At 40.8% G+C, this 27,615-nt stretch overlaps 3 protein-coding genes across 6 annotated transcripts; 1 reads left to right on the forward strand and 2 right to left on the reverse strand.

Annotated features, from left to right (window-relative positions):
• The first annotated feature begins 2,799 nt into the window (after nt 1-2,799).
• trib3 (tribbles pseudokinase 3) lies at nt 2,800-7,504 on the forward strand. The gene is made up of 4 exons (XM_017694670.2): nt 2,800-3,684; nt 4,480-4,767; nt 5,068-5,360; nt 5,634-7,504. Exons 2-4 carry the CDS (start codon nt 4,480-4,482, stop codon nt 6,097-6,099), a joined length of 1,047 nt encoding a protein of 348 aa, XP_017550159.1. The 5' UTR covers nt 2,800-3,684; the 3' UTR covers nt 6,100-7,504.
• Nucleotides 7,505-7,565: 61 nt separating this feature from the next.
• maf1a (MAF1 homolog, negative regulator of RNA polymerase III a) lies at nt 7,566-14,271 on the reverse strand. The gene is made up of 7 exons (XM_017694671.2): nt 13,461-14,271; nt 12,707-12,835; nt 12,434-12,602; nt 12,050-12,171; nt 10,468-10,587; nt 10,193-10,300; nt 7,566-10,051 (listed from the first exon to the last, which is right to left on the reverse strand). Exons 1-7 carry the CDS (start codon nt 13,541-13,543, stop codon nt 10,030-10,032), a joined length of 753 nt encoding a protein of 250 aa, XP_017550160.1. The 5' UTR covers nt 13,544-14,271; the 3' UTR covers nt 7,566-10,029.
• A 5,374-nt stretch (nt 14,272-19,645) lies between these two features.
• zc3h11a (zinc finger CCCH-type containing 11A) lies at nt 19,646-27,177 on the reverse strand. 4 transcript variants are annotated; one of them, XM_017694673.2, is made up of 17 exons: nt 27,083-27,175; nt 25,302-25,363; nt 25,071-25,195; nt 24,776-24,895; nt 24,571-24,694; nt 24,256-24,450; nt 24,102-24,170; nt 23,949-24,029; nt 23,755-23,838; nt 23,591-23,659; nt 23,385-23,489; nt 22,763-23,287; nt 22,609-22,676; nt 22,013-22,505; nt 21,745-21,911; nt 21,508-21,638; nt 19,646-20,966 (listed from the first exon to the last, which is right to left on the reverse strand). In XM_017694673.2, the coding sequence occupies exons 3-17, from the start codon at nt 25,122-25,124 to the stop codon at nt 20,750-20,752; spliced, it is 2,502 nt and encodes an 833-aa protein (XP_017550162.1). In that variant the 5' UTR covers nt 25,125-25,195; nt 25,302-25,363; nt 27,083-27,175; the 3' UTR covers nt 19,646-20,749. The 4 variants fall into 4 exon arrangements, with proteins under 4 accessions (XP_017550162.1, XP_037388273.1, XP_017550161.1 ...); XM_037532376.1 differs by having other exon boundaries at nt 25,071-25,198; nt 27,083-27,158; XM_017694672.2 differs by having other exon boundaries at nt 25,302-27,177.
• Nucleotides 27,178-27,615: the final 438 nt, after the last annotated feature.

Raw genomic sequence — 27,615 nt, forward strand, 5'->3', positions numbered from 1 at the left:
ACAGCCTCTGACTCACCCTGAAACCATGAGGGCTGAGCAGCAGAGCATCTTGCAGTTTAACTCACCCAGGCCTTACAGCAAGCTGAAGAGCCTTGCATTGAAGCCAGTCAAACCTGTGCCATCTGGCCACATAACAAAAAATTTAAGTGGGACAACAAACAGTCTGTGACATCATGCTGAAACAGTGATGACAATGTAAAAAAAACAATGTGAAATTAAATTAAAATATGCTAGTGTATATATGTACATATTCTGAGATGTGCAAATCCACACATATGCATAAAGGGTTTTTTTCTTTTCCATCCAAGTAATGTGAATATTTTTACTGAAAACATGGAAAAAACATTCATGATAGTAATGCTAGATTTACACACACAGGGACAGACATAAAATTTGGTTTTGTTCATTTTCAAAGTGAAAACAAATTTACACATCCTCTACAGGGAACAAAGTTCAATATGGTATTTTCTTCACATTTTCCAGAAATATTATAATATATATATATATACACACACTGCTCAAAAAAATAAAGGGAACACTCAAATAACACATCCTAGATCTGGATGAATGAAATATTCTCATTGAATACTTTGTTCTGTACAAAGTTGAATGTGCCAACAACAAAATCACACAAAAATCATCAATGGAAATCAAATTTATTAACCCAACGGAGGCCTGGATTTGGAGTCACACACAAAATTAAAGTGGAAAAACACACTACAGGCTGATCCAACTTTGATGTAATGTCCTTAAAACAAGTCAAAATGAGGCTCAGTATTGTGTGTAGCCTCCACATGCCTGTATGACCTCCCTACAATGCCTGGGCATGCTCCTGATGAGGTGGCGGATGGTCTCCTGAGGGATCTCCTCCCAGTCTGTGGTGCAACGTGGCATTGGTGGATGGAGCGAGACATGATGTCCCAGATGTGCTCAATCGGATTCAGGTCTGGGGAACGGGCGGGCCAGTCCATAGCTTCAATGCCTTCATCTTGCAGGAACTGCTGACACACTCCAGCCACATGAGGTCTAGCATTGTCCTGCATTAGGAGGAACCCAGGGCCAACCGCACCAGCATATGGTCTCACAAGGGGTCTGAGGATCTCATCTCGGTACCTAATGGCAGTCAGGCTACCTCTGGCGAGCACATGGAGGGCTGTGCGGCCCTCCAAAGAAATGCCACCCCACACCATTACTGACCCACTGCCAAACCGGTAATGCTGAAGGATGTTGCAGGCAGCAGATCGCTCTCCACGGCGTCTCCAGACTCTGTCACATCTGCTCAACCTGCTTTCATCTGTGAAGAGCACCAATCCTGGTGTTCTCTGGCAAATGCCAAGCGTCCTGCACAGTGTTGGCCTGTGAGCACAACCCCCATCTGGGGACGTCGGGCCCTCATACCATCCTCATGGAGTCGGTTTCTAACCGTTTGTGCAGACACATGCACATTTGTGGCCTGCTGGAGGTCATTTTGCAGGGCTCTGGCAGTGCTCCTCCTGTTCCTCCTTGCACAAAGGTGGAGGTAGCGGTCCTGCTGCTGGGTTGTTGCACTCCTACAGCCTCCTCCACATCTCCTGGTGTACTGGCCTGTCTCCTGGTAGTGCCTCCAGCCTCTGGACACTACGCTGACAGACACAGCAAACCTTCTTGCCACAGCTCGCATTAATGTGCCATCCTGGATGAGCTGCACTACCTGAGCCACTTGTGTGGGTTGTAGAGTCCGTCTCATGCTACCACGAGTGTGAAAGCACCACCAACATTCAAAAGTGACCAAAACATCAGCCAGAAAGCAGAAAGGTACTGAGAAGTGTTCTGTGGTCCCCACCTGCAGAACCACTCCTTTATTGAGTGTGTCTTGCTAATTGCCAATAATTTCCACCTGTTGTCTATTCCATTTGCACAACAGCATGTGAAATTGATTGTCAATCAGTGTCCTATATATATATATATATATGCTGAGTTTAACATTAGGGAAAAATAAGATATACCGATAAAATGTGAAAGTACTTCTTGTTTGAATAAACATAACAAACTTATAAACATAATAAACTTATCCTATCCATATGTATCACTTTCCTCAGAAACCATAAGCAACATTATGTAGGCTACCTGAACGACTTCGTTATAAACAGTGCAACAATGGTGCAACTCCTATATTGGCGTCGAGTCATAAAAGGGGTGCGGCATTGCTCAGTGCTATGAGTGGAGTATTTTTGTGTGTGTGTGTATTTTTGTATCCTGTATCTGAAAATGTGTTTGTATTGAAATAATATTCCTCAATAAAGTTTGTTATAAAAAGCAAGTCGCATGAAGTACGAGGTTACTTTCATCTCGCTGCGCACCTATCTCAAAATAATACTTGCAAGCTGTTTAACACTGGTCGTTTGGAGCAGAGGTCTAAAATACTTGCTTTTATGCAGTAAACAGCTACAAACGCAGTGAAATGCGAAATGCGGAGTGGACTTAAGCTCTTTGGCGCACTGTTACGGCTCATTCGGACATGTCCAGCACGGACGCTATCTTTGCAAACAGCTCCTTTCCTGGTACGCTGTTTGTTTGCTCGCTATGCAAAAACTTCAACAGATGCGTGTTTTTCCCCACCCGTATTTCGGCAGATCCAGCTGCCGCGCTGGGATTGACTCGCAGTGTTGCTCCTCCTGCGTCGATTCGACGGATTTCTGCGAGTGTGAACTCTTAGCCAATCATAGTGCAGGGAGGCGGGATCTGTCGGAATGCGGGTGGAGGAAAAATAATAACTCTCGATGTCGTCAGACGCAGGAGGCGGAGCTTAGATGTTGCAATCGGGCTAAAGACAGCATCATCGAAGGCAGTCGAGTGGTAATGTAGAGGAGCATAATAGGAGTCTCCGACTAAATAGAGATCTCACAGTCGGACGGTCAGGCGGAGGGGCCACACGTCTGATCTGTAATCTATCTTATAAAGGGATCCTTGTTCCCGTTTGAAGGGAACCGACACACCGACCAAACAAAAATCCACCGAGCATTCACTCATTGCTCGTAATCCGACGAGTCCTCCGCTTCTGCTAGGAGAACTTTTTTTGACAACTTGTTTTTTTTTCGTTAGCCAAATTCAATATATTCGGTTCGAGCTTAATTGCTTTCATCTGTTTGTGAAAGAGCTTCACTTTATTTTTCCCCGCCGAGGACTGCACACCCTGTGGAAACCGAGAAAGAAATTGTGCGCAACATCGTTCATTCAGCGGGAATAAGGAACAAAGAGCTTCGTGCCGACAACATTAGCGCTCGCCGGTGTCTCTCCGACTTCAGGACGGACTGTTATCTGGCATACAGCGGATGAAGAGAACTAAAGACTGCAACCAAGGAGAACCCAGAGGCCCATTCATATTCACATCAACACGAGCTGGTTTGGTACTTCGGCAAGCGGAATTGTAATTTAGCCTAATTAGACTACTGTCAAGAACGGGCGCCTCGTCAAAGTCAGACTGACTCGTGGCAGTTCTACTTCAGCCTGGCGAAGAGTTTCTGCCCAACTTCCTTCCATACATGATCTAAACTCCGTGTACCTTCAAGTATACTTTTCATTCGAGGGTTTCTTCTCTCAAGCTGGACATGGGTTCACAAAGCTAAATCAGCCTTCAGCTCGTGTTGACTGGAGTTACCATTGTTCTGTTTTGGAGAGGAGCGAGTTCCTTTGTCTGAGAGCGAGGTGAGTCAAACTGTACGTGTTCGCTCCCAACGCACCAGCACATTAAGAGTAGCGTTACTCCTAATTTAGCTTTCAAACAGCCCTCTCTGCTGTATACGTGTCCGTTTCCGATTAGCTGTTTTCCCTCAGAAATTATAGCCTTAATTGTGAAATAGTCCGGGTTAAACTTTAGAGGGAAAAGTGATGGTGCAACTCTTTCCTCAGCCACTCCTCACCCCTGTGATAACAGTGTTGTTTCGACTTTCTCAAAGCGATGGTTTTGTCAGGTTCTCTCTCTTTTTTTTCTTTTTAAGCTTACATTTCACACGATGCTGCTTTTTTAGAAAAATACACATGTACTTATATGGATGGAATATGTGTAAAATCTGCGAATAGGCATCGGCAAGTGGAAAAACGAGACTGCACTACGTCACTTTATGACGCGCGCTTGAATGTGTAATAACCCGGTGTGTGTGTGTGCGCGCTCGCGCGAGAGAGAGTGACTCACTCACTGGCTTTCGAAAGCGGCGGACAGTAACTTGAGTAACAGTCTGCTTGCATGAAGCAGTGGTGATCATCACTCAGGCGTTTCGGTGGCTCATATTTAGCTCCTTTGATGGAGCAGCGGATGTGAATCAGCGTTGCCTTCTAGATCCACGCTGCCACATTAGTCTCACTGTTGCCAGCTAGACCTGCGAGAACAAATATTGCACAACTCCTGGAACCACTGTGCAGGAGACAGAAAATATGCTCACTCATGCACTTGCAAGGTTATGACCTTCATTCCTCACCCTGACCTTCCCTCTCTCCCAATAGATGAGCGTGAATCTCACAACACCCACGCTGCCTCTGCGACTGAAGCGAGTAGACTGCGAGGACTCCCACAGCACAGAGACGCTGAAGTGTAAGCGCCGTAGGTTGAGCCAGCCCCCCTCCCCTGGCCTGGCCCCCTGCCTTCGGCCCCTGACCCAGAGCTCAGAGCATGCAGGCCCAGAGAACCACCGTGTGTCCTCCATTGGGCCCTATGTTCTGTTGGAGGCCATAGAGGGCACACAAACTTACAGAGCTGTCCACCGTGTCACCGAGCAGGAATATACCTGTAAGGTAAGCTTGTTGTCCTGCGATATGATACCAGAGAGGCTTGCTAGCAAATGCTATACTTGTGCCTGTTACTGATGTTTGGATATAAAAAGGTAATCACTGCGTCTTTAGCAGTGTACTTTTCCTCAGATAAGGTGTAGTGCCTGCTTTTGGCCTACCACATGCAACCATGATTAGGTCATATCTGCAGGTTATTATTGTTCTTCACATGACTCACATGCACAAGAAGAGTAATGGCCTAATGATAGCCTTTGTCCTTTTTTGCAGATCTATAATCAAGTTTGTTTGTGTTTCCATTTGTAGGTGTTTTCTATGAGGAAGTACCATGACCTCATTGCTCCTTACACCCGATTGCTGCCTCATGACAACATCTGTAAGATATCTGAGGTGATTATGGGGGAGCATAATGTGTATGTATTCTTCGAGCGCAACTATGGCGACATGCACTCATATGTGCGCACCTGTAAGAGGTTACAAGAGGACGAGGCTGTGCGTCTCTTCAGGCAGATGGCATCAGCAGTCGCACACTGTCACGAAAATGGTGTCGTTCTCAGAGACCTCAAGTTGCGCAAGTTCGTCTTTGCTGATGCACAAAGGTCAGTTTAAGGGAATGGGTCAGTCACTGCTGCTGACATTGCTAACAATGAATGAACACAGGTGGCCTTATGAAATAGCTTTCCTTGACAGTTACTAGCTTCCAGTCACTGTTAGCGTTTGTGTTTGAGAGTTTTTAGTCATGGTAATAACTGTGCAAGTATGTAACAGTGTAAGGATATCCTATTGAAGATGGATTCTTCCGACTAGCTATAACACAGATACAAAAGAATGAAAAAGCGCAAACTAAGAGAATCTTTCTTTTGTCTCCACAGAACAAAGCTGGTCTTGCAGAACCTGGAAGACTCCTGTCTTCTCAATGGAGATGACGACTCTCTCACAGACAAGCATGGCTGCCCAGCCTATGTTGGCCCAGAGATCTTGAATTCGCGCCACTCATACTCAGGGAAGGCAGCAGATATTTGGAGCCTGGGAGTGGTTCTTTACACCATGCTGGTGGGACGCTACCCCTTCCAGGATGTGGAGCCTGCAGCGCTGTTCAGCAAAATCCGCAGAGGTGCTTTCACCATCCCTGAGACTCTGTCCCCCAGGGCCAAATCTCTGGTGTGCTGTATGCTGAGGAAGTTGCCCACAGAGCGGCTGGAGGCCCCAGATATTCTGCTGCACCCTTGGCTGCACTGTAGCACCACAGTCATCTCCAATCAGCACCCTAGCTCCAGGCACTCTGCAGACCAAGTGGTTCCGGACTTTGACAAGAGTGAGGATGAGGACTGCTATTGAGACTGGTAGAGAGCGTTTTCTCTCTCTCTCTCTCTCACTCACGCTCTCACTCCCCTGTGTTGGCTGGCACCGTAGAGAGTCCCTGCAGAGACTTTAGAGGGTGTGTAGCGGTCAAGTACAGGAAAAGGCTGAGATTTCAGATTCCAAAAAAGGTGAACAGCTTCATTGCTGTTTGTCATCAGGCAAAGAATCTGAGAGGCTTCGGTCAGGCTTTCTGGCCATTGTGATACAAGTAGACACAGGACCACAACGCTTTGCTAGCCTTCTTATTACATCTGGGAACTACCTATGCTGATGTGGTCTCATCAAGAGAAAACAACCAAGGGCTGTGAAAATTTGAAAGACTTAAGCTGTGCATTGGCCGCTCTGCAAGCAGATTTGTCGTTCAAAGCACAACTGGACCTTCCTCAACCCGTCAGACTCGTGCAGACATTCACTTCAGCAGTATTGTGATTACCATGTATATATGTCATACAGTGTACATCCACTTTGTTGGAGAGACTTCGAATCACTTGTCTGATACCTCTAACTTGAATCCTGGGATACTTGATGCACAGTATGTGCCTTTTTTCGTATGTACTGTTTACATAATTTGCAGTGGAAAATGAGGTTGACTATTTAAAGTGCCTTTTTCACTAGGACAGTTGATGTTATGTAGTTGTATTTTTTTGGAGTAACCTACCAAAGATTTACTTTCACCGATCCTCATTTTAACGAGTGAATCTCAGTTTAGCTAAAGTGCTTTCCCACCTGGAGGTTTCATGTTCTGTACCAGTAGGAGACATGTCTGTATTCTCATGACAAATCCTGGTCTTGATTCACTCAGAGAACATGGTAGAACAGGGATGATAAAAGTAATGCTGTGTTTATAGGTAGACCAGGAGCTGTACATAAAGTCCTGCTACGATTCTGTATAACCTTTCAGGAAAGACATTTCCTCAGTGCCAGGGTTTTTTTCCTTTCTTTCATTGTTCTCTGAGGAACCTGTGATGTCATTATAGGCATGGTGACTTAGGTCATAGATAAGTTAAAACATGATCTAAGGCATGAGTACTGTCTGTTTTGTATGTGCTGTGGGTGGACTTAGTTAGACCCCGAAGGATACAGAGTGCTAGCTGACTTGCACCGCAGTTCAAGTTTCCATGTAATGGTAACGTGGTGTCTAACATGTGAAGCAAAACAAAGGCATTACGTTTGATGTCAGTAATGATGCCTGCATGCAGTGCTTTGACCCTCATGTTTGTCAAACTACTTTTGTTGTGAAAATTGTAAATATCACTTTTGTAACTATGGCAAAAAGAACACTACACTTTTGTTCAGTTTCATGTGTTGTATTTTTTTTTAAGTATTTTGTTGTTGCCAGTACAAATAAAGAAAGGTTAAATAGCGTTTTGTTTTTCACAAATGTGCCTGCATCAATGCTGACAGATTTTGACTTATTTCAAGCCAAGTAATTCTTTAGAAAGTTCAATGTCAATGAACAGACTTTCATGAGGTTTGACCCAGAAAGTCTGGAGATTTATTACACATGCCACTTCAAAAACAGCATATTTGAGCAAAACTCCATTAAAAAAAAAATCCATAAAAGCTTATTGCCCCTTAAACTGCCAAAATTGAACCCCTTGAATGTACAGAAGCAGTGTAAAACTTGACTTGTGTCTGGTTTGGAATATCGTCACACCAAATAATATAGCCAGAGTGACAAAAAAGCACTTTTATAGCATTTAAAAATTCATAAAACTTAAATTCCTTCATACTAAACTCTGGAACGTAAGGAAGTAGGCTACTAAAAACAATACACTGAAAGAACCAAGTCGCACAGAATGAACAGAGTTAAACACAAATAAACTGCACATTCACCTGCTGATTGATTTATACTTTAAGAATCAATAGGTAACATTTTTAACCATTGGCTTTAAAACTATTAATGTACTGGACATTACATTTTGACCCTACATCTCACAAAAGCCCTATAAGAGCAGCTGCCACAATACATACTAATCTGAACACCAAAGAAATTCACCACAAAAATATAAAGTCATGTTCTATACTTTCATTTAACAATACAGAACACTGATCACTGAATGTCTTGAATGTGTTAGAATCTGAATTACACTTGTAACATTTAGCTAAGGAAATCGATTGACCAGCTTTTAGCATACTAAGCTTGCTTTATTTACTTGACATCTAGTCAAACCCCAAAAAGCTGCTGGTTAGTTCAGAATGTCCCAACAGAACTGTGATGCAACTCCACTATTCAGTGGGAGTAACAGTAGCAAACCAAACATTATATTCAGGTCAAGCAAATAATCATGTGTTCATTTTAGAGATAATACTAGGACTGAAAATATTTCCAATTTCTTCGAGAAGCATGGGCTTTAGCATAACAAACAAAAACACTGGAGACTCACTGTGCTGCACTGTTCTTTTTTAAAATAAAAATAAAACAAACATCCCAAACATGCTCACAAATCCCAAACTGAAATAAAAGCAATTGTGAACAAAGGAAAAGGAAGAGAACAGGAAAAGTTTTGTTATCTCATCCTCTCAACAATTAGAACTGGTACAAACTGGTGAGCTCTGGTGACTGAACTCCTTTTCCGCAATAAAACCATAGAAACTTAATATTTATGCAGTAGTTGGTGATAGAGAGGCAAGCAAGCTCAAGAAAATTTCAGCCTGGGATACAAGCCTAAAACTGTAATATCTTTAATGCTGGTTGGGTTTATCTGTGAGAAATAAAAAGCAAAGCTAGGTACAAAACCCAAGTAATAGGTTTACACAAATGCAGACAATTAAAATCTATCAAACAAGATATGTGGATTAGGTTCAAACAATTGTGCATCTAAATAATGGCTATCTTCGTTATCCATATATGGGAAAAGTGAAGACTGTACAAACACAAAGCTAATTCTGGAATTTTTGTGTTATGTTTAGCCTCCCCTCAGGCACACTATACTTGGAGGGCAGTGGTGGCTCTGGAATCTGGATAGTAGAACATGTTAAGAGCCCCTAGAGCCTAGTTTAGAGAGGGCACCATGGATAGGCCATGTAAGTCACCCACTAACCCGAAATGTCCCTCCTCTGAACAATGCATTTGTGCCGTTAAGCACAGCAATTTGCCTTTGGTACAAGGGTGCTGGATGTAACTTTTTTTCCCTCCCGCTGAAAATAAGCAAAGAATGCCATGCACCAACAACAGTAAAAATTCTCATGGAAAAACACTCTAACCATCTCTAACCAACAATCCAAAAACATGCCTCAAATCTTTGGTGCTTGGTCCCCTAATGTCACAGCAAAATAAAATAAAGTTCAAAATGTGATGGCTTGACGAATCAAACAATGCTCAAAGCTCAACAGAAACAAAAGAAAGTGACATGTGGGTTGACAATTGCATGGTGCAATCCGCCCCCTGGTGGCAGATGACTCAGGAATAATTTTGAAAAAGGAATTGGAAGGTTTACATTAAAAACAATAATAATAAAATAATAATAATAATAAAAAACTAAAACACCTTTGTCCATCACATGATGATGGGTCTAAAATAATTATTATAAAACATGTAACAGACTGTGCTCTATTAAGAGGTTAACAGGAAAAAAATGCCACAAAAAATTCCATTAGCACGCAATTTTTTGTCTTAAATAAGAAGGAAAAACAATCCAACAGTAACTGGTAAGAAAAAAATAATAATAAAAAAATAATTACACACCATAAACACCTGAATACACATAGAACCCCTGTACTGATCTCATTATCACAGAAATCCTCCTAAAATATGGATTTATTCTGTCACATAGTGAAAGTAAGAAACAACCATATCGGATAATAACTTGTGTGAAGTATACGGGCAAAGTAACACCAGACTCAGAGACATCCATGTTGTTCAGAGGCATTCAGGAGCAAAGCGCTGGAACTACGGCACCTTCACTAGGCACATAAAGCTCCACACCTGCAAGGGAAAATAATACTGTTACAGTAGTTCAGGTACATTCACATCACTACTGATGAAACTGATCCTTTCATTTGGACATCTCCTATTCCACTTGGACATTTGGCTTACTAAATGACCTTTTTACACATCTGCCCTCACCTCTCCTCATCCATGTTCTCTTCTTCCTCCTCCTCCTCATAGCTGCCTTCGTCCAAGTCCAGATCCAACTCTGTGCCAATACCAGAGTCCCGTGGAGCCATGAAAAGACTGGATCCAAACACAAACAGTTATTACACAAACACTATGTTTAAATATTTAAAGTATTAAATATTTAACACTACATGCTCAAGAAACATGCTGAATCCATAATTAAGTGCACAGAATTAATGAGCATGTGCTTGCATAAACATTTTCTTCTGTCTCAAGAACTTCACCTAACAGAGCGGCATGTAAAGAACACAATCCTTTTCAGCCTTTTGTTGTAGAAGAAATAGTTGAAGGACCACAGGTTACCCTCTTCTCCATAAGGATCAGAATCAAGGTCTGGATTATAACTGGGAGAAAGAAACCATTAATAGTCAAATGTGGGAGAGATAAAAACATCTCAAAAAGTTCAAATATTAAATAACTGTCATCACAGACAGACACAATGTAACTCACCCTCAGGACCTCAGCTCAACTGACCATTAGTACCTTTTCACTACTACCTTTATACTAATCTGAACTCTGCATGCCCTGTTCTAGTACCTTTGTCCATTTCCAATCATACTGGTACCTATAAAAGTAGGCAGGTTCTCTGGAGGCTGTGTAATTGTGTGTGAGTGACATGAGTTTGCATATGAGCTAATAATAAAAGTAAACACCAACATTGGCAACAATGGAGGAGCTTCAAGTTTTTTTTTAAATTTTGGTTTGGTTTCACCCACTCATAAGGGTGAGAAGATCAGCGATTCGGAAGAGGCTCGGAATAGAGCCGCTGCTCCTCCACATTGAGAGAAGCCAGTTGAGGTGGTTCGGCCATCTGGTAAGGATGGCCTCTGGTACGCCTCCCTAGGGAGGTGTTCCAGACATGTCTGATGGGGAGGAGACCCCAGGGAATACCCAGGACACGTTGGAGGGATTATATCTCTCGACTGTCTTGGGAATGCCCCGGTATCCCTTCGGAAGAGCTGGAGATCTTTACAAGATGTTCAGTGTTTGTGAAATTATAAAATAATTTAATTGGCCAATTCAAAGCAAATAAAGCAAAAGATATTCTGAAAAACATGTTTATACTGAAGCATGGAAATCAAAGCAATCAGTTTTCATGTCTAATAAGAAGGTTTCATAATTTAAATACCCTTTTTTCAAACATTTTTAGCAATTTAGCTAAATCTTTAGCAATTTATCCAGTTATAGTCTGTTATATATTCATCTGCTAATATTACTAACTAAATACAGACCACAAGTATCTATATATTGCTCAGTTATGTTTCACACAAATTTTTACATTTACATTAGTTGTTAAACATGTCTTATTAAAATTAGGTTAGTCTAATCTGGTTATATACCAACTAGTAGATACCATTCATGTGTCTTATGCACACAAAGTTTAAGACGAAGTTTTTCAGCCTCAGGAAAGAAATAAGACTACCCATGACAAGATTGGGCATTATATGTTCTTATGCAACTTTCCCACCACTTCTTAGCCTAATAATTTACTGTGACTGCAGTTCTCATTGTAAATTTGTTCTGAGAAGTTAGTCGGAATTCTCCTTACAAGTAGCATTTAGAGATTATTAGAAACGCCTGACAGGAGTGCCAATCATAATTTTGCAAAGAGCTGATTGCGCTTAGCCAATCAACAGTCTGCATTATTGAAGATACGGGTAACCAAATTCAGCACAGCAAGGTCACTTATCGATGGAAATGATGACAGAAATTGAGATTACGGATCTGTACGGTGCCATACTGCAGTGAATGTATGTGGGTATTTTCAGAATGTTTAGCAAGTATGTGCATTAAAATAAGTTGTACCTGTAAATATCACACTCAGCCAGGCTGATCTCATTGTCAATGGCCTCCCAGAGCTGGGGCTGCAAGCGACTGTATGCCTCCCCAGCAGCAGCAGATAAACTACTGTTCACTGCATTAAACACCTGAAAAAACACCAAACCATGAAACAGATCAGTACCTTTTGTTTTACTGCTACACAGTCCTAGCTAGGATCATACAGAGCATTACATCAGTTCTTTTTACATTAACTGTTTTAGTTACCATTACAATAAAGTGTTCAGAACAACTGAATGTGGTACAAAAAATAAAACAAACGGTAAAATAAACTAGTAAAAAAAAAAAAAGGTTTCTTTTAGGCACTTTTTAATATGCCTTGTACATTGATCAACATTTTAACTTCCTTACCCAGTTGACACTGGGCTCTCTACTGAAATCGTGGCCTCTGGTGCGGCTGAAGTCGTAGTCTGGCCTAAAGGACTCATTGAGAGTGGCGATCAAATAGAACAGAGTCTTTCTGCTGCATTTATCTGAGAGAGGACCCTCCCCTTCATCACCACTTTGACTGTGGCTCAGCCTGAGAGGAAAAACATGTACATACAGAATATACAACAAACCAAAAATGTGTTAAAGCTCTGACTTAAGGTCTAATGCTTTTGAACAAACTAGTCATTCTCTTACCTGTTGGGGCTGACTCCAGAGGTCTGTGGAGGGGACAGTGCCTCCAGGACATGAGGTAGTCCCTCCTGACAGAACTGTTTAAACATCTGCTTGTCTTCACCTGCCATTTTGCAGGAGTAACTTTCAATCCTAGCAAAGTCAACAAAACATCACAACACAGACAGTAACCCAAAATGCAAATTCCATAGAGCATAGAAAAAGCTGCAGACAACGTACTAAATACATACTACAGTCAGCTCAGTACAATATTAAGTATATAAGAAATGTTTTAGTTGTACAGAAACATTATAGTATGTGTAGCCTCTTAGAATCTGAAAACAGTTCCTTGCATTGGCTTATCCAATTTATGAAGAAGAAAAAGTTTTTTTTTAAGGAACTACCATTTTAAAAAAGTAGAGATGGCATAAAACCACTTTTTCTTCTGTAATACCGTTACTGAAATCCTGACAATCGGCCGGTTGCGATACCTGTCCAACTTAATTTTTTCTGAAGACTACTAAAAGCTGTAAAAGGAGTTATTTTAATGGAAGCACTTTACTACAATAGGCCATCATGCTCAAAATATCCAAACAGTGACTGGCCCACAGAAAGTAATACAAAGCATTACATAAAAATGTATTCAAAAACAAAATTGTGTTTTTAATAAAGTCTAGCAAACTGTCATTTTAGGAATAATGATTTTTTTTCAAATTAAGTTACCATTTCGTATGTTAGGTTGTAACGTATGTCACGTTAAAGTTTTCTGCGAACTTACCGTCCTATTATCTTGCAGTCTCCCGTCTCTATGGTGAGCTGCGTGTTTATGGCCTCAAAACTTGAATTTTCTAAGAGCTTCATGGTCTGTTAATTTACCGTTACTGCTATGTTGACGGAAACGGTGCCCCCGAACCCTCACAGAGCTGCTAAGCTAGATAACGCTCAGGCAAACAAACAGATAAAACAGCAGCTAAGCGCACGCAAACCATCAGTTCGAATTTGCTACAAAACTGGTAAAGTTGGCTACCTAACTGGACGTTATTTCGGCAGACCCCGACACTAAAATACCACAAACAACTCGTGCTAACATTACAAACACACTATTAACTCACTGACCTAGCTAAATTCTCCCGCAGCAGTGTTTTTGACTCGCCCACCGCTAGCGACGCAAATCATGAGGCCGAGGCAACAACAAACAGGCTTGCGCTCCCTATTTACTCAAAATTTCACAGAGACCTCCTCCTGCAGTTTAGGAACGCGTTAAAAATCTTTGTCGCGGGCTTATCGCACTTCTATGTCTAATAAATATGTCCTCCTTCTTACTGTGAAATTTCCAGTACCTTCCATTAAACAAGCTAAAATTGCGAGGGAAATTATGCATCCCAGCTACTGAATCAGCGCTCAGGCAGAAACGCAAGGCTTATGCAAGCCTTTCTCTTCGGTGTTTCGTTGTCTTTGAAAGAAGGAGTTTTTAAAAAGACAAATATTTATTTGTCGCAATATTAGCTGCGCAGCTAAACTAAGTTTAGCCCTTTCCTGACGCCGTTATCTCTGATGTAGCTGAAGCCACAGACGAAGACTGTGAGCTTACTGCCACCTGCAGGACCGGAGCACGAACTGAGTGAATTCAGTGGAGAGGATACGTAGCCTTGGTGATGGCGGATGGCAAACTAGATGTTCATACCGCCACCTACCGTGCTAATGTCCGAGTAGGATTTGAGTTAGAAAGAAGGAGAGGAAAGAGAAAACAGCCGTAACTCAAACCTTTCTCAAAAATCGCCTCACGTGAACTGGTATCATGTTAGTATGCTAACTAAACTCTCTTAGCAACCCCCCAATACCACTTTAAACCCACGTGCACCCATAACTCTAGAAATTCAAATGTTTATTGGAGCAGAGGTTCCGAGCTGTGGGGAAACAAATGTGTCATGGTATTGCCTTTCAGATGGCCTAAAAGGTTTTGCTCAAACAAATCTAATCTTAACAGTTTGTTCTGTACGCTTCAGCCCAGGCTGGTTTTCGAATGAGCCACGTCACAGGGCAGCCACTCAGAACAGACGTCATTTACATATAGCAGTACAATACAATTTGTACAATAACAACAACAACAAATTTACTAAGGAATACTGAGATGGTGCATTTATCAGCCAATAAACAATGTAACCTACTAGGTTGCTGGATATGAATAAATGTTTTTTTTTGCTAGATGTTGCTGCATGAGTGCTGTCTATGTTTTGATTGATTTGTGACATCATCATCGTGGGTGAAGCTGCACTTATTTTTGCACTCCATAAATCAGAAACTATGTATTTTCCTTTCATTCTATGATGGGTGGGGTCGGTGGGAGGGCGAGGTGAAATGTGATATAATCAGTTAATATTATTTTTTCCTGCCCACTGGTGCACAGTGACGTAGTCAATACTCGGCTGTTTCAGAAGCAAATGAAAGTCATTACACTTTAATGGAAGATGATGGAAAAACTATATATTTTATGTAATATGATAAATTATGTGCAGGGTCATGAACTAACAAAATATATGTCCATTTTGATTTCAAGTTCAAATGCATTTAAAAGGCACATGGTAAGTATGATGACATACAAAATTCTATTCTAAAATGTTAAGACTTTTATCAGGAATTGCAAAATATTTTGTACCTCTGGTAAGACAGTGATTTAACATAGTGTAATACTTTTGTTATATCGATATGTGTCCCATTCAAGGAATATGTTTTTAATCCACTATCCAAGTCAAGAGACAGAAAGGTGCATACGATTTCACACAAGCTATTAAAAGTGAACATACTGAATAGGTTTGATATATATGTAGTGAAGGAGGTATGGAGGCAGGATGCCTGTGGAGTCCAGGGTTTACAGAGTATGGATAATGGCTGGTGGAGGCAAGCAGAGTCTAGACACTCATTAAAGAAACAAGGACACACACAAAAAAATCAAAACCACATGATAATCACAAACCTGAATACTGCAAACTAAGGAAGTAAGACAACTAATAACATAAATATAGAAATTACAAGGAAAACCAAACAGGAGATAAATCAGAAGCAAGGAGATAATCCAAGGAACCATGAGGAGAAAAACACACAAGGTACCAAACAATGCACAACAAAGGACAGGGTTGTGAAAAGGATCATATACAAATGGACAAAGAACTAGGCTTCATTGAAGGGCTTCTAAAATTTCCTGAGCCCAGGCCAAGCTGTCAGTCATTTCTGACAACTCAGCAAGTCTTTTAACCTTTACAGAGAGAGTCATGCTTTTCAACAAGCTGCAAAAAAGAAAAGCATGCCTAAAATTATATGCAGAATCATGAAATGAAATGACTTGTCAAAAATCTCTTCAACATGTTGCATTTTCTTCTCAGAATCTTGAGATTTCTTCTAAGAAAACACAGGAATGGCTGATGTAAAGATTTAGTTCATTCTTAAGCTGTTCTATAACAACAAATGACTGACTAAGAACACACGATTTAAACGTACCTATGTTTCTGCTAATACAAAGAATTGGCCTCTTTACAGCCAAACAGTTTTTTAGGTGTTGTCAGGTGTTGTCACTTGAGGTCTTCTTGGTCTGTGTTTCCATCCTTGCAGCTTTTTCCATGTCTACCAAATGCCTTTCATCATAACCAATCACCACTCCTAGTCCTTTCCACCCCATATAGTCCACTCCTTTTGAGATACACTGTCACCTGCTAGATATATTTTCTGTAAGATGGAGTTGTTTGCATAGCGCTCTTGAAATTTTATCAAAACATTCTGCTTCAGTTAAAACCTTTCTTAATGCATGCTGTGCTGAAATATGATGTGTCCCATTCATTGTGGTAACTTCTAGAGCAGGATATCTGTCAACGCGTTCAGAGGGAAGGTTGAGGTTTTGACCAAACACCCTACAAGTTGGTGTGAGCTGCACACCTATGATACCTTGAAGCTGCAGCTGACACTTGGCAACATTTTCTTGCTGGATCTCTTTAAGAGTTTTATTCTGATTTCCCCACGTGACTTTAGGTGCAATGAAATCAGTGGTTGTTTTTCATGTACAGGTCTGATAGCTTTAAGGGGATAGTTATTAGAGTTTTTCAAGTGGAACACAGATGATGCTCTTGTGATATAATCAGTGTTGGGGTCATAATAAAAAAAAAGTCATGTATTAAAAATTACTCATTACTTAAGTAATGCATTATTTTATTCATTGACTGCCTGTGTAAACAATGCATTACACTACTCATTACTTTTGCATTTCACCCCAACATTGCCTGAGATGAATTGTGATGTAATTGCTAGCAAACAAAAGCCTATAACGTTAAACCTTACATATGCTACAAAGCTAAAGTCAGGTTCTTGTTCAAATTTTCCCATTGCAACTTTAATGGTGCAGCAGTTACATTCTAGTGCCAGCGGCATTAAAATGACTGCTGCACCCTTTAATGTAGAACAGGAAAATTAGAACAAGAAGCTAGCTGGCAGATTGGAAGCTGACTTCAACCTCAGCACAAAACCCTATCCCAAAAAGCAGGACATACACCAGTTATTTCTTTTATGTTCTTTAGTCAAGTAACACAAATCCGACAGCAAAGTTGGTGAAAACCAGCCCAAAGAGCACTTCACAGAATAAGCCTGCTAATCTCTGCTTTTGTTACCTGTTGAAGATTAAGCTTTGGCTGCTTGGTTAGGGTTGGCATACACTCACTCTGAATCCGGGGGTCTTTCACCTACTAGATTAATGATAGCATGTTGCCTGTGCAGATGCTTGGTGAGACCTGATGTTGTGTTCACAGCTGTGGCCAGTACTTTACAGAATTCACCATCATTTAAGTTTCATGTATTTTAAACACTGGTAACTGTTATACTGTAACAAACTATGATGAAGTCAGACTGTTAAAATTTGGTACTAATTAGTAACTAAACTGTGTCATAAAATCATAGAGTAGCCTACCATGCTGAGCTAAAGCTATGGTAAACTATGGACTACACAATAAAGAAAATGGCCAAACTACAATGGTTTATAAGATTTCAGCACCACCCCACACATCATTGCTGCTGTTCAGTGACACCATATTAAGTCACTACTGCCCACAGGATATTCACATCTACATTTTATCACCACCTTGAAGTCATCTTTCTGTCTGTCTATCTATCTAGCTATCTTTGCTATTTTCGAACCTCATTCAAGATTTCCACCAACTGTCTCAATCTCACTTTCTCAGTCATTGTCATTTTATTGCATGGCTGCACCATTCCAGTCCAGATTTGTGATTAATATTAGGTCTACTAATAAATTATTACTTGAACTTTGTTGTGTCTTATTGTGGTTTTCGCACCACGGGTGCACTGCTGTGATTTTCCAAAAGAATGCCATCAGTAACATCGTCACACCCCCGCGTCTGTGTGTCTGTGCAGTTCAACGCCACTCAAATAAAATCGACCACTCAACCTCAAAAACTCAAAGATGGGCTCAGGCTTTTATTTATTTATTTATTTATTTATTTATTTATTGTTTAATTAAATGGTGAATTGTAAAATCGCAGAGATTATGGTGGAAGTTTAAATATGAAACGCTAAGACAACAGGGTTAAGATAAATCGTAGATAAACATCAGACACAGCGACGTCTAGTGGCAGATGTGTGATTTTGGCTTTGTTTAAACCCAGGCGCGCAAACTGCAGCTTCCCAGAAGACAACAATTTCAACATAGACAACAATATCTTACACTTTTCCTTTTTAAGCAATTCCCCTGAGGTCCACTTATAGTGTTTGTGTCCTTTTATGTATAAACAGTCATAACGCATTTTGCACGATCACTTCCCAACCTCTTTTATCCTTTAAAATGAAACAGTCTGTTTTGTTACTGTGCCTTTAAGACTGATATACGCGGCTATATTGATCTGATCCTGAAGGTTTCCATAATGTGGAGCTTATATGAACCTACTACTTGACTGATTCCGGTTTAAGCTCTAAACTGCAGCTAAAATGAAGCCAATGTTTGTGCAAGTGACATAGGCGCTCCTGGCCGTTGGGAGTAACCGAGCCTTTATGTGCTAGGTGTGAGTAAATGTGACTGTACGAGTGTTTAAAATAGTATGATAGATGTGGGACATCGCTGTAGGTGTGGCTGGATTTTATTGCAAATTTATTGAAATACATCAAAAAGTCTTACTGCAAGTATGAAAGCATGTAAATGACATGGCTAAAATGTTTAGGGCAGTTTTATCAGTCACTGTGCAACTGCCTTTCCTTTGTTTCTTACATGACTGGGTAAAGACAGCGATTTAAGATTAAGTGACCCTTATTAGTCCCACAACGGGGAAATTTCATCTCCGCATTTAACCCATCCGTGAAGTGAAACAACACATACACACCAGCGAGCACACTTGCCCAGAGTGGTGGGCAGCCCAATCCGCAGCGCCGGGGGAGCAGTTGGGGGTTAGGTGTCTTGCTCAAGGACACCTCAGTCATGTGCTGTCGGCTCTGGGGATCGAACCGGCGACCTTCCGGTCACGAGGTTGGTGAAATATGTGGTCAGCTTTTGACTATTCAGAATCAGAATAAACTTAGTCAAGTATGTCACATATACAAATGCTCACATGTATGGCTTAAAATGAGAATACAGATTAAAAATAGCCCATGTGAAATTACCTATAGATTATGTATACATACATTCGTAAACAGTCAATATTGATATTTTAAATATGGTGCTTCACTTTATTTCTTTAAATGTCCCACTCAAGCTGAAACTAATATTTCCTGCTGCTTGAACCCTGAACTCATCTTCCACTAGTGACACCGGTGATCTCGGTTTGTTTCTAATGCCTGGCAGCATATTTAAACACATGACTTGTATGTGTTTAGCTTCTGTTAAGCACTGTTTTAACTGAAAGTTGATATTAATTTTTCAATAGGAAGTTGGGTACGATTAGGAACAAACACACACATTTTCATTTAAGAACCATATTAAATATGGAACACCTTTTTTCATAAAGGTATTTTATTTACAAAGAGATTGACATAAATGGAATTAAGCAAAACCTGGTGCAGAATCTGACAAATTATATGAACCTACATCTAGTTCTGAACAGACAGCAAAAAAGGAAACGGTGACAAATTAAAGACAAGATTTCTGACAAAAAAGGGGAAAACATTTAACCCACACTGGTTAAAAGTGCTGAAACAGTCCCTGAGAACCAACCTTTTCACATTAAGGTAACACCAGAATGAAGTGGGCATACGATTTCACCCGAATTACTTGGAGAGGAAATGCAGCTAAGTGGTCCCAAGTAAACAGCTTGATGTAGCCCAAAAAGAATCATGCAATGGGGTATTACAGAACTGATCAACATCCAACTGCTGGGAAAAGGGAAAAAAAAAAAAAAAAAAAAAAAAAAAAAAAAAAATTCAACTGATTTGTTTCAGCACATACATTTCATGAAACTGTTTCAACACCATCCACTGACTGGCTACACATATGATGTCATAACATGGCTCTGTCCATTCCTGAAAAATATTCAGCAAACTAAATTGTGAAAATGTACAAAAAAAAAAAAAGAAAAAAAAAAAGAGAGCATCAATTAAAGACATGATTTGCCTTCCTGGCCCTCTAAATCTCTTTCACACAAAGCTCTCCAAAGCATACACAGTATACAAGATAAAACTTTCTGCATCAACAATACATAATTTGCAACAAGTCCTCATACAGTCCATCTAGTTAAGTACAAGCCAGGCTCCTGAGGATGTCTTGTGATGGCTTGAACAATTTCTTAAAATTTTCTGAATTTCTCCATCTTCACACAAGCCATTGATAGTGAACATACTGAATATGCAGAAATTTAATATAACATTTCAATTTAAACATTAAAAATAATCTAAATAGTAAAGAAAACAGATCCAAATTTTGAACTAAAACTTTTTTTAAACTTTAAAATAAAGTTAAATCATGATAAGCTCATTAATAAGTCAAACTACTTTAAAAGTTTACAGTCCATTATATCTTAGGTGGCAGTGGATTAGGGCTGGGGTGTACAGAGCTTGACGTAATTCCATGATTTCCTGAGCTCAGGCCTAGCCGTCAATCATTTCTGAGAGCTCTAGCAGGAGATCATCCTCGCCTTTGCCAGGGTCTAGCTCCATCTCATCCTCCAACTTGTCATCAGTGAATTCATCTAGCAGGTCCTCGAAGTCATCCACCGTGGAGGAGCTTCCTGGATTAGTAGCAGCCCGAGCAGAAACCAAACTCTGCCGACGTGCCCGAGACAGGGTCAGTGTTTTAACGACAGGACTACAAGAGGTGAAGTGGAAGGAGGTGGGGAAAAAACAAAAAAAAAAAGCATTTAGACACACACCACACATTTTTCTTTATCTTTTCTCATTTTTCCCCTCAATTTAGTTACATCCAATTCCACCCACAAGCTAGGACACCTCCAGCCACATGACAGCACCATGTGAAGGTAAATACATGCTTCCTCCGAAGGATGTAAAGACTGCCACCGTATCTTTTTGGACTGTCGTTAACACAGTTTTGGACAGCTCGATGCACTTGAAGGAAAGCGCCAACCATCAGTTCTATTACATCAGCTAAGTGACGCCTGCACTGGCTAGCATCGAGTGATTTGGAAGGAGGAATAAGGCCATACTACCCACCCATAGAGAGCGAGGCCAATTGTGCTCTCTTGGATGCCCAGCCATGGATGGTTGTAGCTTCACTGGGAATCGAATTTGCAAACTCCTGATGACTGAGTCAATGCTTAGACTCTACATGTCTACCTGTACATTATAACCAAAGACTGGAATGTATTAACAGATCAGAAACCATGCCATACCTTTGGGGGACAGAGAGGGTCTCAGTAACTGGCGATGTAGTTTTGCTAGGAAGGCCTATGACATCTTCCACAAGGGATGAGATTTGTTGGGTACCAGCACCAACTTCTGCACTGCAGACTGTAGCAGTCGACTACGGAATGAAAATAGTAGCAAGTCAACTTAATATTTGTCAGCAGTGTAAATTCATTACTTGATAGTACTTCATGAGTTTGCTGCAGCAGTAATACATGCTTCACCTCAATGCGCTTGCAGGGTGGCTCAATTTCAGGTGCTGGGACAGCGTTAAGAGGTTTCACTGCAGCAACCGCAGAGCAATGACTCCCTGCAGCTTTCCTCTTCTGGCCAAGTTTTACCTGAGCAGCTGGCTTCATCACAGAAGGTTTCACATTCAACTTGGGCCTCACTGAAATTCAGATGCAACCACACATTGTCAAAAATGTTTACATACAGAACTTTCTGTAGTTGATTTACACGTATGATTATGTATTTCATAATGAACAGTACCTTTCATTTCCATGACTTTGCTTGGGGACATTTTGGTGGCTTCTTGATTCTTCTCCATTTGTGGCTCCTGCGAGCTGGAGCCTGGAGAAATCGCCACTTCTGCCGCTTGCCTATGAGGAGCTACTGTAGGTGACAGGTTCAGTTTCTTTGGACTTGGGGCGAGAGAGTTCTCCTTGGCCTGCACCTCTGGAGACATCCTCTCTGGTATTACCACAGGCACAGGAGAGGAGGTCTGGGATTTCATGCCAAGACGCTGTCGCGCAGAAGGCTTTGCTTGGTCTGAGGACTCCGTGGGCGGTGGGGTTGCTGCAGGTCCAGTTATGCGCGATCTGATTACAATAGGAGTCTTCTCCTCAGAGAGTGCTGGAGTTGGCTGGCTGGTAGATATGGCCTGATTCTCCTGCTGCTTGCGAAGTTTTTTCTCTCGCATGATCTCGTCAAAGGACTTTACTGTAACACCTTGGCTCGATGGGTCACTTTTTCCATTGGCAGACTAAATTGGTAAAAAAAAAAAAAAAAGAGAGTGTATAACTGCATCAACTACAAAGAAATTATATGCAAGTAAAATGACTATTAAAAGCATAACCCATCCTTGCCTCTGCAGCACAATCCACTTTCTTCTCAGAATCTTGTGATTTCTTCAGGGGAACGGTTGACGTGACTGCTACAAAAACACAGTTCATCTTTAAAATTAAATTCTTAAAAATTTCTATATCAAATGATTAAGAAAACCAACTTATTTAAACATACATGTGTTCTTGCTGATGCGAAGAATTCGCCTCTTCACAACCACATCATTAGAACTAAGGGTGCTGTCACTTGAGGTCTCCTGGGCCTGTGCTTGCATCCTTGCAGCTTTTTCCTTGCGAATCTCATCAAGGGTCTTCACTCTGACCTCTCCTGACTGAGCAGCTACTTTAACTGCTACAGTATTTTCAAGGCCTTCACTTCTCTCTGGGCTGGAACTACCTTGCTGAGACACCCCCTTATCCTCCTGCAGCTTTTTCTTCTCATGCAGGATCTCAGAGAAGGTCTTTACTTGAGGTCCACTCACAGGCCTGTTCCCCTTTTTGGTGGAGTTTAATGTTTTTACTGGCACCTCCATGACAACTCTGACACCTTTATGCTGCAATTGGGACTTGGTAGCCTTCTCTTTCCGTATCTCTTCGAGAGTTTTGATCCGGATCTCCCCAGATGGCTTTGGTTCAGCGTTAGGCGACTTGGGTGCAGTGACATCAGGGGCTGTTCCAAGTCTTTCACGCACAGGTTTTACAGCTAAAGGAGTAGATAGTAAAAGTGGTTTAAGTGCAACATGAAGATGCACTGCAGTTGCAATGTATCATCGATAAAATTAATAAGGACAGTCACTTACCTTTCTGAGGAGGCATATCTGGGTTGTTCTGAGGTGAGTCTACAAACCCACCAAGACGCTTAGCAAGGCTCGTTTTCAGACAAAGGTCACCTTCCACATGGATGTCTAAACAAAGCAAAATATGCCACCTCAAAAAATGCTGAATAGATGCCTATTTACATCAGTTGAATAGGAGAAGGGGCTGCGTAATAAAGGTTAGAAATTACCTCTGTTAAGTCTTTTACCAAGCCTGTCAGTGACTTTCTTTTTTCCAGGGTCCTCCAACACAGAAGACTCTACAGGAGAGAACATGTACAAAATCAAAATATATAGAACCATAACAGCATATCGTATATTACAACAGTACTAAATCAGTTATTCCATGGCATACCACTCTTGGTAGCAAGAGAAGCCAGCTGTGTGAGAGACTGAATATTTTCCTTCTCTGTGCCACCTCCGTTGCTACTGGGATAGCCTGAAAATAAACAATTAAGTGCACAATCAATACATTTAACATGCACTGCATAAAGTATTATACACTCCAAAATATACTTCATAAGCAAGGATGCATATCATTTGGCATACCAGCTCTTTTTAGATTGGCCTTCAGAGCTTTCCTTAACCTGATCTCCTCCAAAGTATTGATACCAAAGTTGAGAGAATCATCTGCGGAAAAACAGTGAATTTAACAAAAGGTTTAGTGTACAATGAGTAACAGACAGAAGAGAGATTTTTTACCTTTGCTAGAGCTCATAAGTTTCCTTGGAGACACACTGGAAGCTTCATCTCCCTCTTCAGAGACTTGATCTACAACCAGCAAAACAAAAAAAAATTATTTCCAAGCCTGCTTAGCACTGTGAATACATTCTGTAATTGACAAATCACTTGTTACCATCTTCATCATCCTCATCATCCACAGGATTAATGACTACTGGTGGATGTGTAGGACTGGGGACACTCTCCTGAGTCTCCGACTTAATGACACCTCTTAGCTGAGGGTTGGTGGGGTTGGAAATGGGGGCCGGAGCAGATAGAACATGGTCCTCCTGTGGAGTCTCCTCATCTTTTTCTTTTCTTACAGCTGGCCCTGTGAGGTGGGAAACATCATTACACTATGTGTGTAAACTGTACTGTTTACAGTCACAAGAGCACGAAGGACTAGAGTTTATTTATTTTTTGGGAAATAAATAAAATAGGAATGTCATACCTTTGTCTGGGGGTACATACAGCCCATCAATCATACGTGGCTTCTCATGATGGAAAGCACAATGTGGTTTTTGACAGCCACCTGGTTGGGTTTCCCAATAACAAGGGATTTCTTTGCGGTTTTTCTGTGTGAAGCAGGAAAATTTATTAATCAATAATATAATGCCTTAAAGGCTCAAATCAGAAAAATGTTACTCCATACTCACTTTTATTTCCATGTGGCGAAACTTGCATACACTGCGGAAACAACGGTTCTCCTGCCAAAGGCTGCACATAATCTCGCTACCCATGGCAGCATCACAGTGTCTGAAAGGGCAACTATCACCCTTTTGAAGAAGATTAAAAAAAAAAGTTAGAAAGTATAACATGGAGAAAAACATATTGCCAACTTTCCACACAACTCAAATAAATGTGTCTGCTTCAGATTTTTTTTAAGGTAACAAAAAAATACACAAATACTTTAAGGGATTAATGCATTCTAAAAGAACCAATTTATACTACCTTTGTGCATGTTGAGTAGTAGTAGAAGTAGCAGTCATCTCCTTTGTTGGTCATGCTCGTCACAGCCAGGGAATATTGCAGGTCAGGAACTCTTCAGTGCTTCTACAGGGCCCTCAGAAGTCTCCCTACTCAACAAGAGTGCAACAAGTCTATTTACATTTGGGCTCATGTTACGCCTACTAGCATTCTATGCCTACAGAATGATATAGTGAAACTAATGTGCCCACTTACCTGCAGTGGAGAAGACGTTTCCAGGTGCACGTCTTGAGGGTTGGCTCCAAGCTGTTTAGATCCTGAAGGAACACTTGACCGATGAGTAAATATTGAACAGGATGAGAGACAGGCTACTTGTGGCCTAGGTTTCCTTCTCTGAGACCTGCTCCCATTAAGACTGCTTTGTAACAAGTGATCGGTGATGAAACAGTCCTTTGGTTTTTTTTTTCTTTCTCCTTTATTTCCTTTCTCTTTTTGTTTCCTCACCAAAGACAGATGTAGAAAGTATGGAAGGGGTTTGGTTTGGGGCACGAATATCTTCAAACTAGAAGTTGCAGATGGAAGCCAAGGAGAACGAGACCGAAAATCTTGAGGGTGAGTGAGGGGTGTGTTTGGGGAGGTGGGGGGGTCTTCTAAATCTTCACACAGGGTGGTAATTTGAAGAAAAGTGAAAATTTAAACGAAGTAGAATTGGAAATTGCAGCAGACCTTTGAGAAGATAAAAAGCCCAATGTGAAAAAAAAAATGCATGTGGGGCTGAAAGATTGTATTCTTCAGGGATAATATTTCCCTTTAAGCTGGCCTGCATCCAAAATCCAGTTTTCTCCGGGACTGAAGAACAACTTGATGCACAACCTACATTTAAAAAGAAAACAAAAAACACTCCCCACATACTGTACAAAGCGGGTAAATGAGTGAGGAAAGCATAAAACATCATGTCAGATATTAGTGATATTAGATATATTAGTGAGCACAGCACTCAAGAGAGCCGTAAAGATACAAATTACGCACACAATGAGACACTGTTAGGTTCACAACAATGTATGGTACATTCGGATTTACCAGACTTGAAGTTTTCGTGATCAATCAAAAGGAAGTAATGCTCTTTTCAAAACGGAATTCTAATTCAAGCATGTTTAGCCGTCTGATGACACGGAGCCCAGAGACACGTACAACGTACTGGACAAATAAAGCGTGGTCACAAACGTAATAACGATTAAGTATCAAGTTTTAAAATCTGATGAAATGTGATGAAACATTTTCAGAAAACTAAATGAAACTAAACGGCTATGTAAAACGCCAGTCATGATTAGTCTGCGCTATCAACAGCAACAGTGGAAATGAAACAAAAATGTCTCAAACGACTGCAATGTTTTCTATGTTAACGTTTCATAACTGGTTTAATTAAACAAAACTTTCTAATTTGAATTAGCTAACTACCCTCATTTACTTGTACAGACGTAGTAAAATACTCCAAGCAAAACGACAGAATTAACTGGAGAAGTAACCTAGGTTATGTAGTTATCTTTAAATGCGTTTAAGACAAACAGTAAGGTTCTGGGATCACAAACATGAATGAAAAATGAATAAATGTTGACCATAAAATTAACACATTATTAACAGTTTAGTGTTTTCGTGTTGATTTGGGCCTGTTACACAACGGCTAAATTCGTTAACTTAGCTAGGTTAGCTAACGCTATATGCATCTGCATTTAACAAAGCAACCGCTCGCTGACAGGCCCTTCTTGGCTTGGCTGAAGTCGAGGCACATCACGATGAAACACTTGTGTCCAGGTCCGATATCAGATATTAAGACGAGCAATCGGTTAAACAAATAAAATATTGTTTACCTTGAATCGTCTCAACGATACCAGCAGCTAGCTAGCCTAGCTATCAAGCTACATAAGCTAACCCAGCAAGCGCTGCAAGTTACTTAACTAACAAACTCAAGGAACAGTTACGCCTAAGAAATAATCATGTTAAATATACAATCGATACAAATAAATCATAGAAATTACCAGTTCTATGGATTTGACTGTTTAAAACTTGATTTCATACAAGAGCACTGGTCGACGACGTTCCCGGCCTGCTGGTATAAACGGACAAAATGGCGACAGCGCTTTACCACAAACGGAAATGCCCCCCGTCGGATTTAGATGGGAAACATTTCAAGTGGCAGAACTGGCCAAGAAGTTGAGAAACAAGCACATCAACCACTGAATGTGAACTTGAATTAGTTAACTAGAATAACCTATATATCCAAAAGTTTTCAGACATCTGCTCGTCCAAACTTTCTTCTGAAATCTAGAGTCTAATAGGCCGCGTTTATTGCCTTTCAAACGCAGTCTGTATTATTGGCGCTGATAATTGAGAGAATTGGTATTGAGAGAGAATTGCTACTCAGTAATGTGTTCCTTATTCCGGTCAGACGCTATAAATCATAGTTTATAAACGCTCAGACGTTTTATACAGAATAATGCATTCACTTTCTAAATACAGGACACCACAAAACATCACTGACATATTTTAAGCGCGTTTGCCATGTTGGAGC

Source organism: Pygocentrus nattereri, chromosome 21 (genome assembly GCF_015220715.1).
Source record: "Pygocentrus nattereri isolate fPygNat1 chromosome 21, fPygNat1.pri, whole genome shotgun sequence".
Lineage (NCBI taxonomy): Eukaryota > Metazoa > Chordata > Actinopteri > Characiformes > Serrasalmidae > Pygocentrus > Pygocentrus nattereri.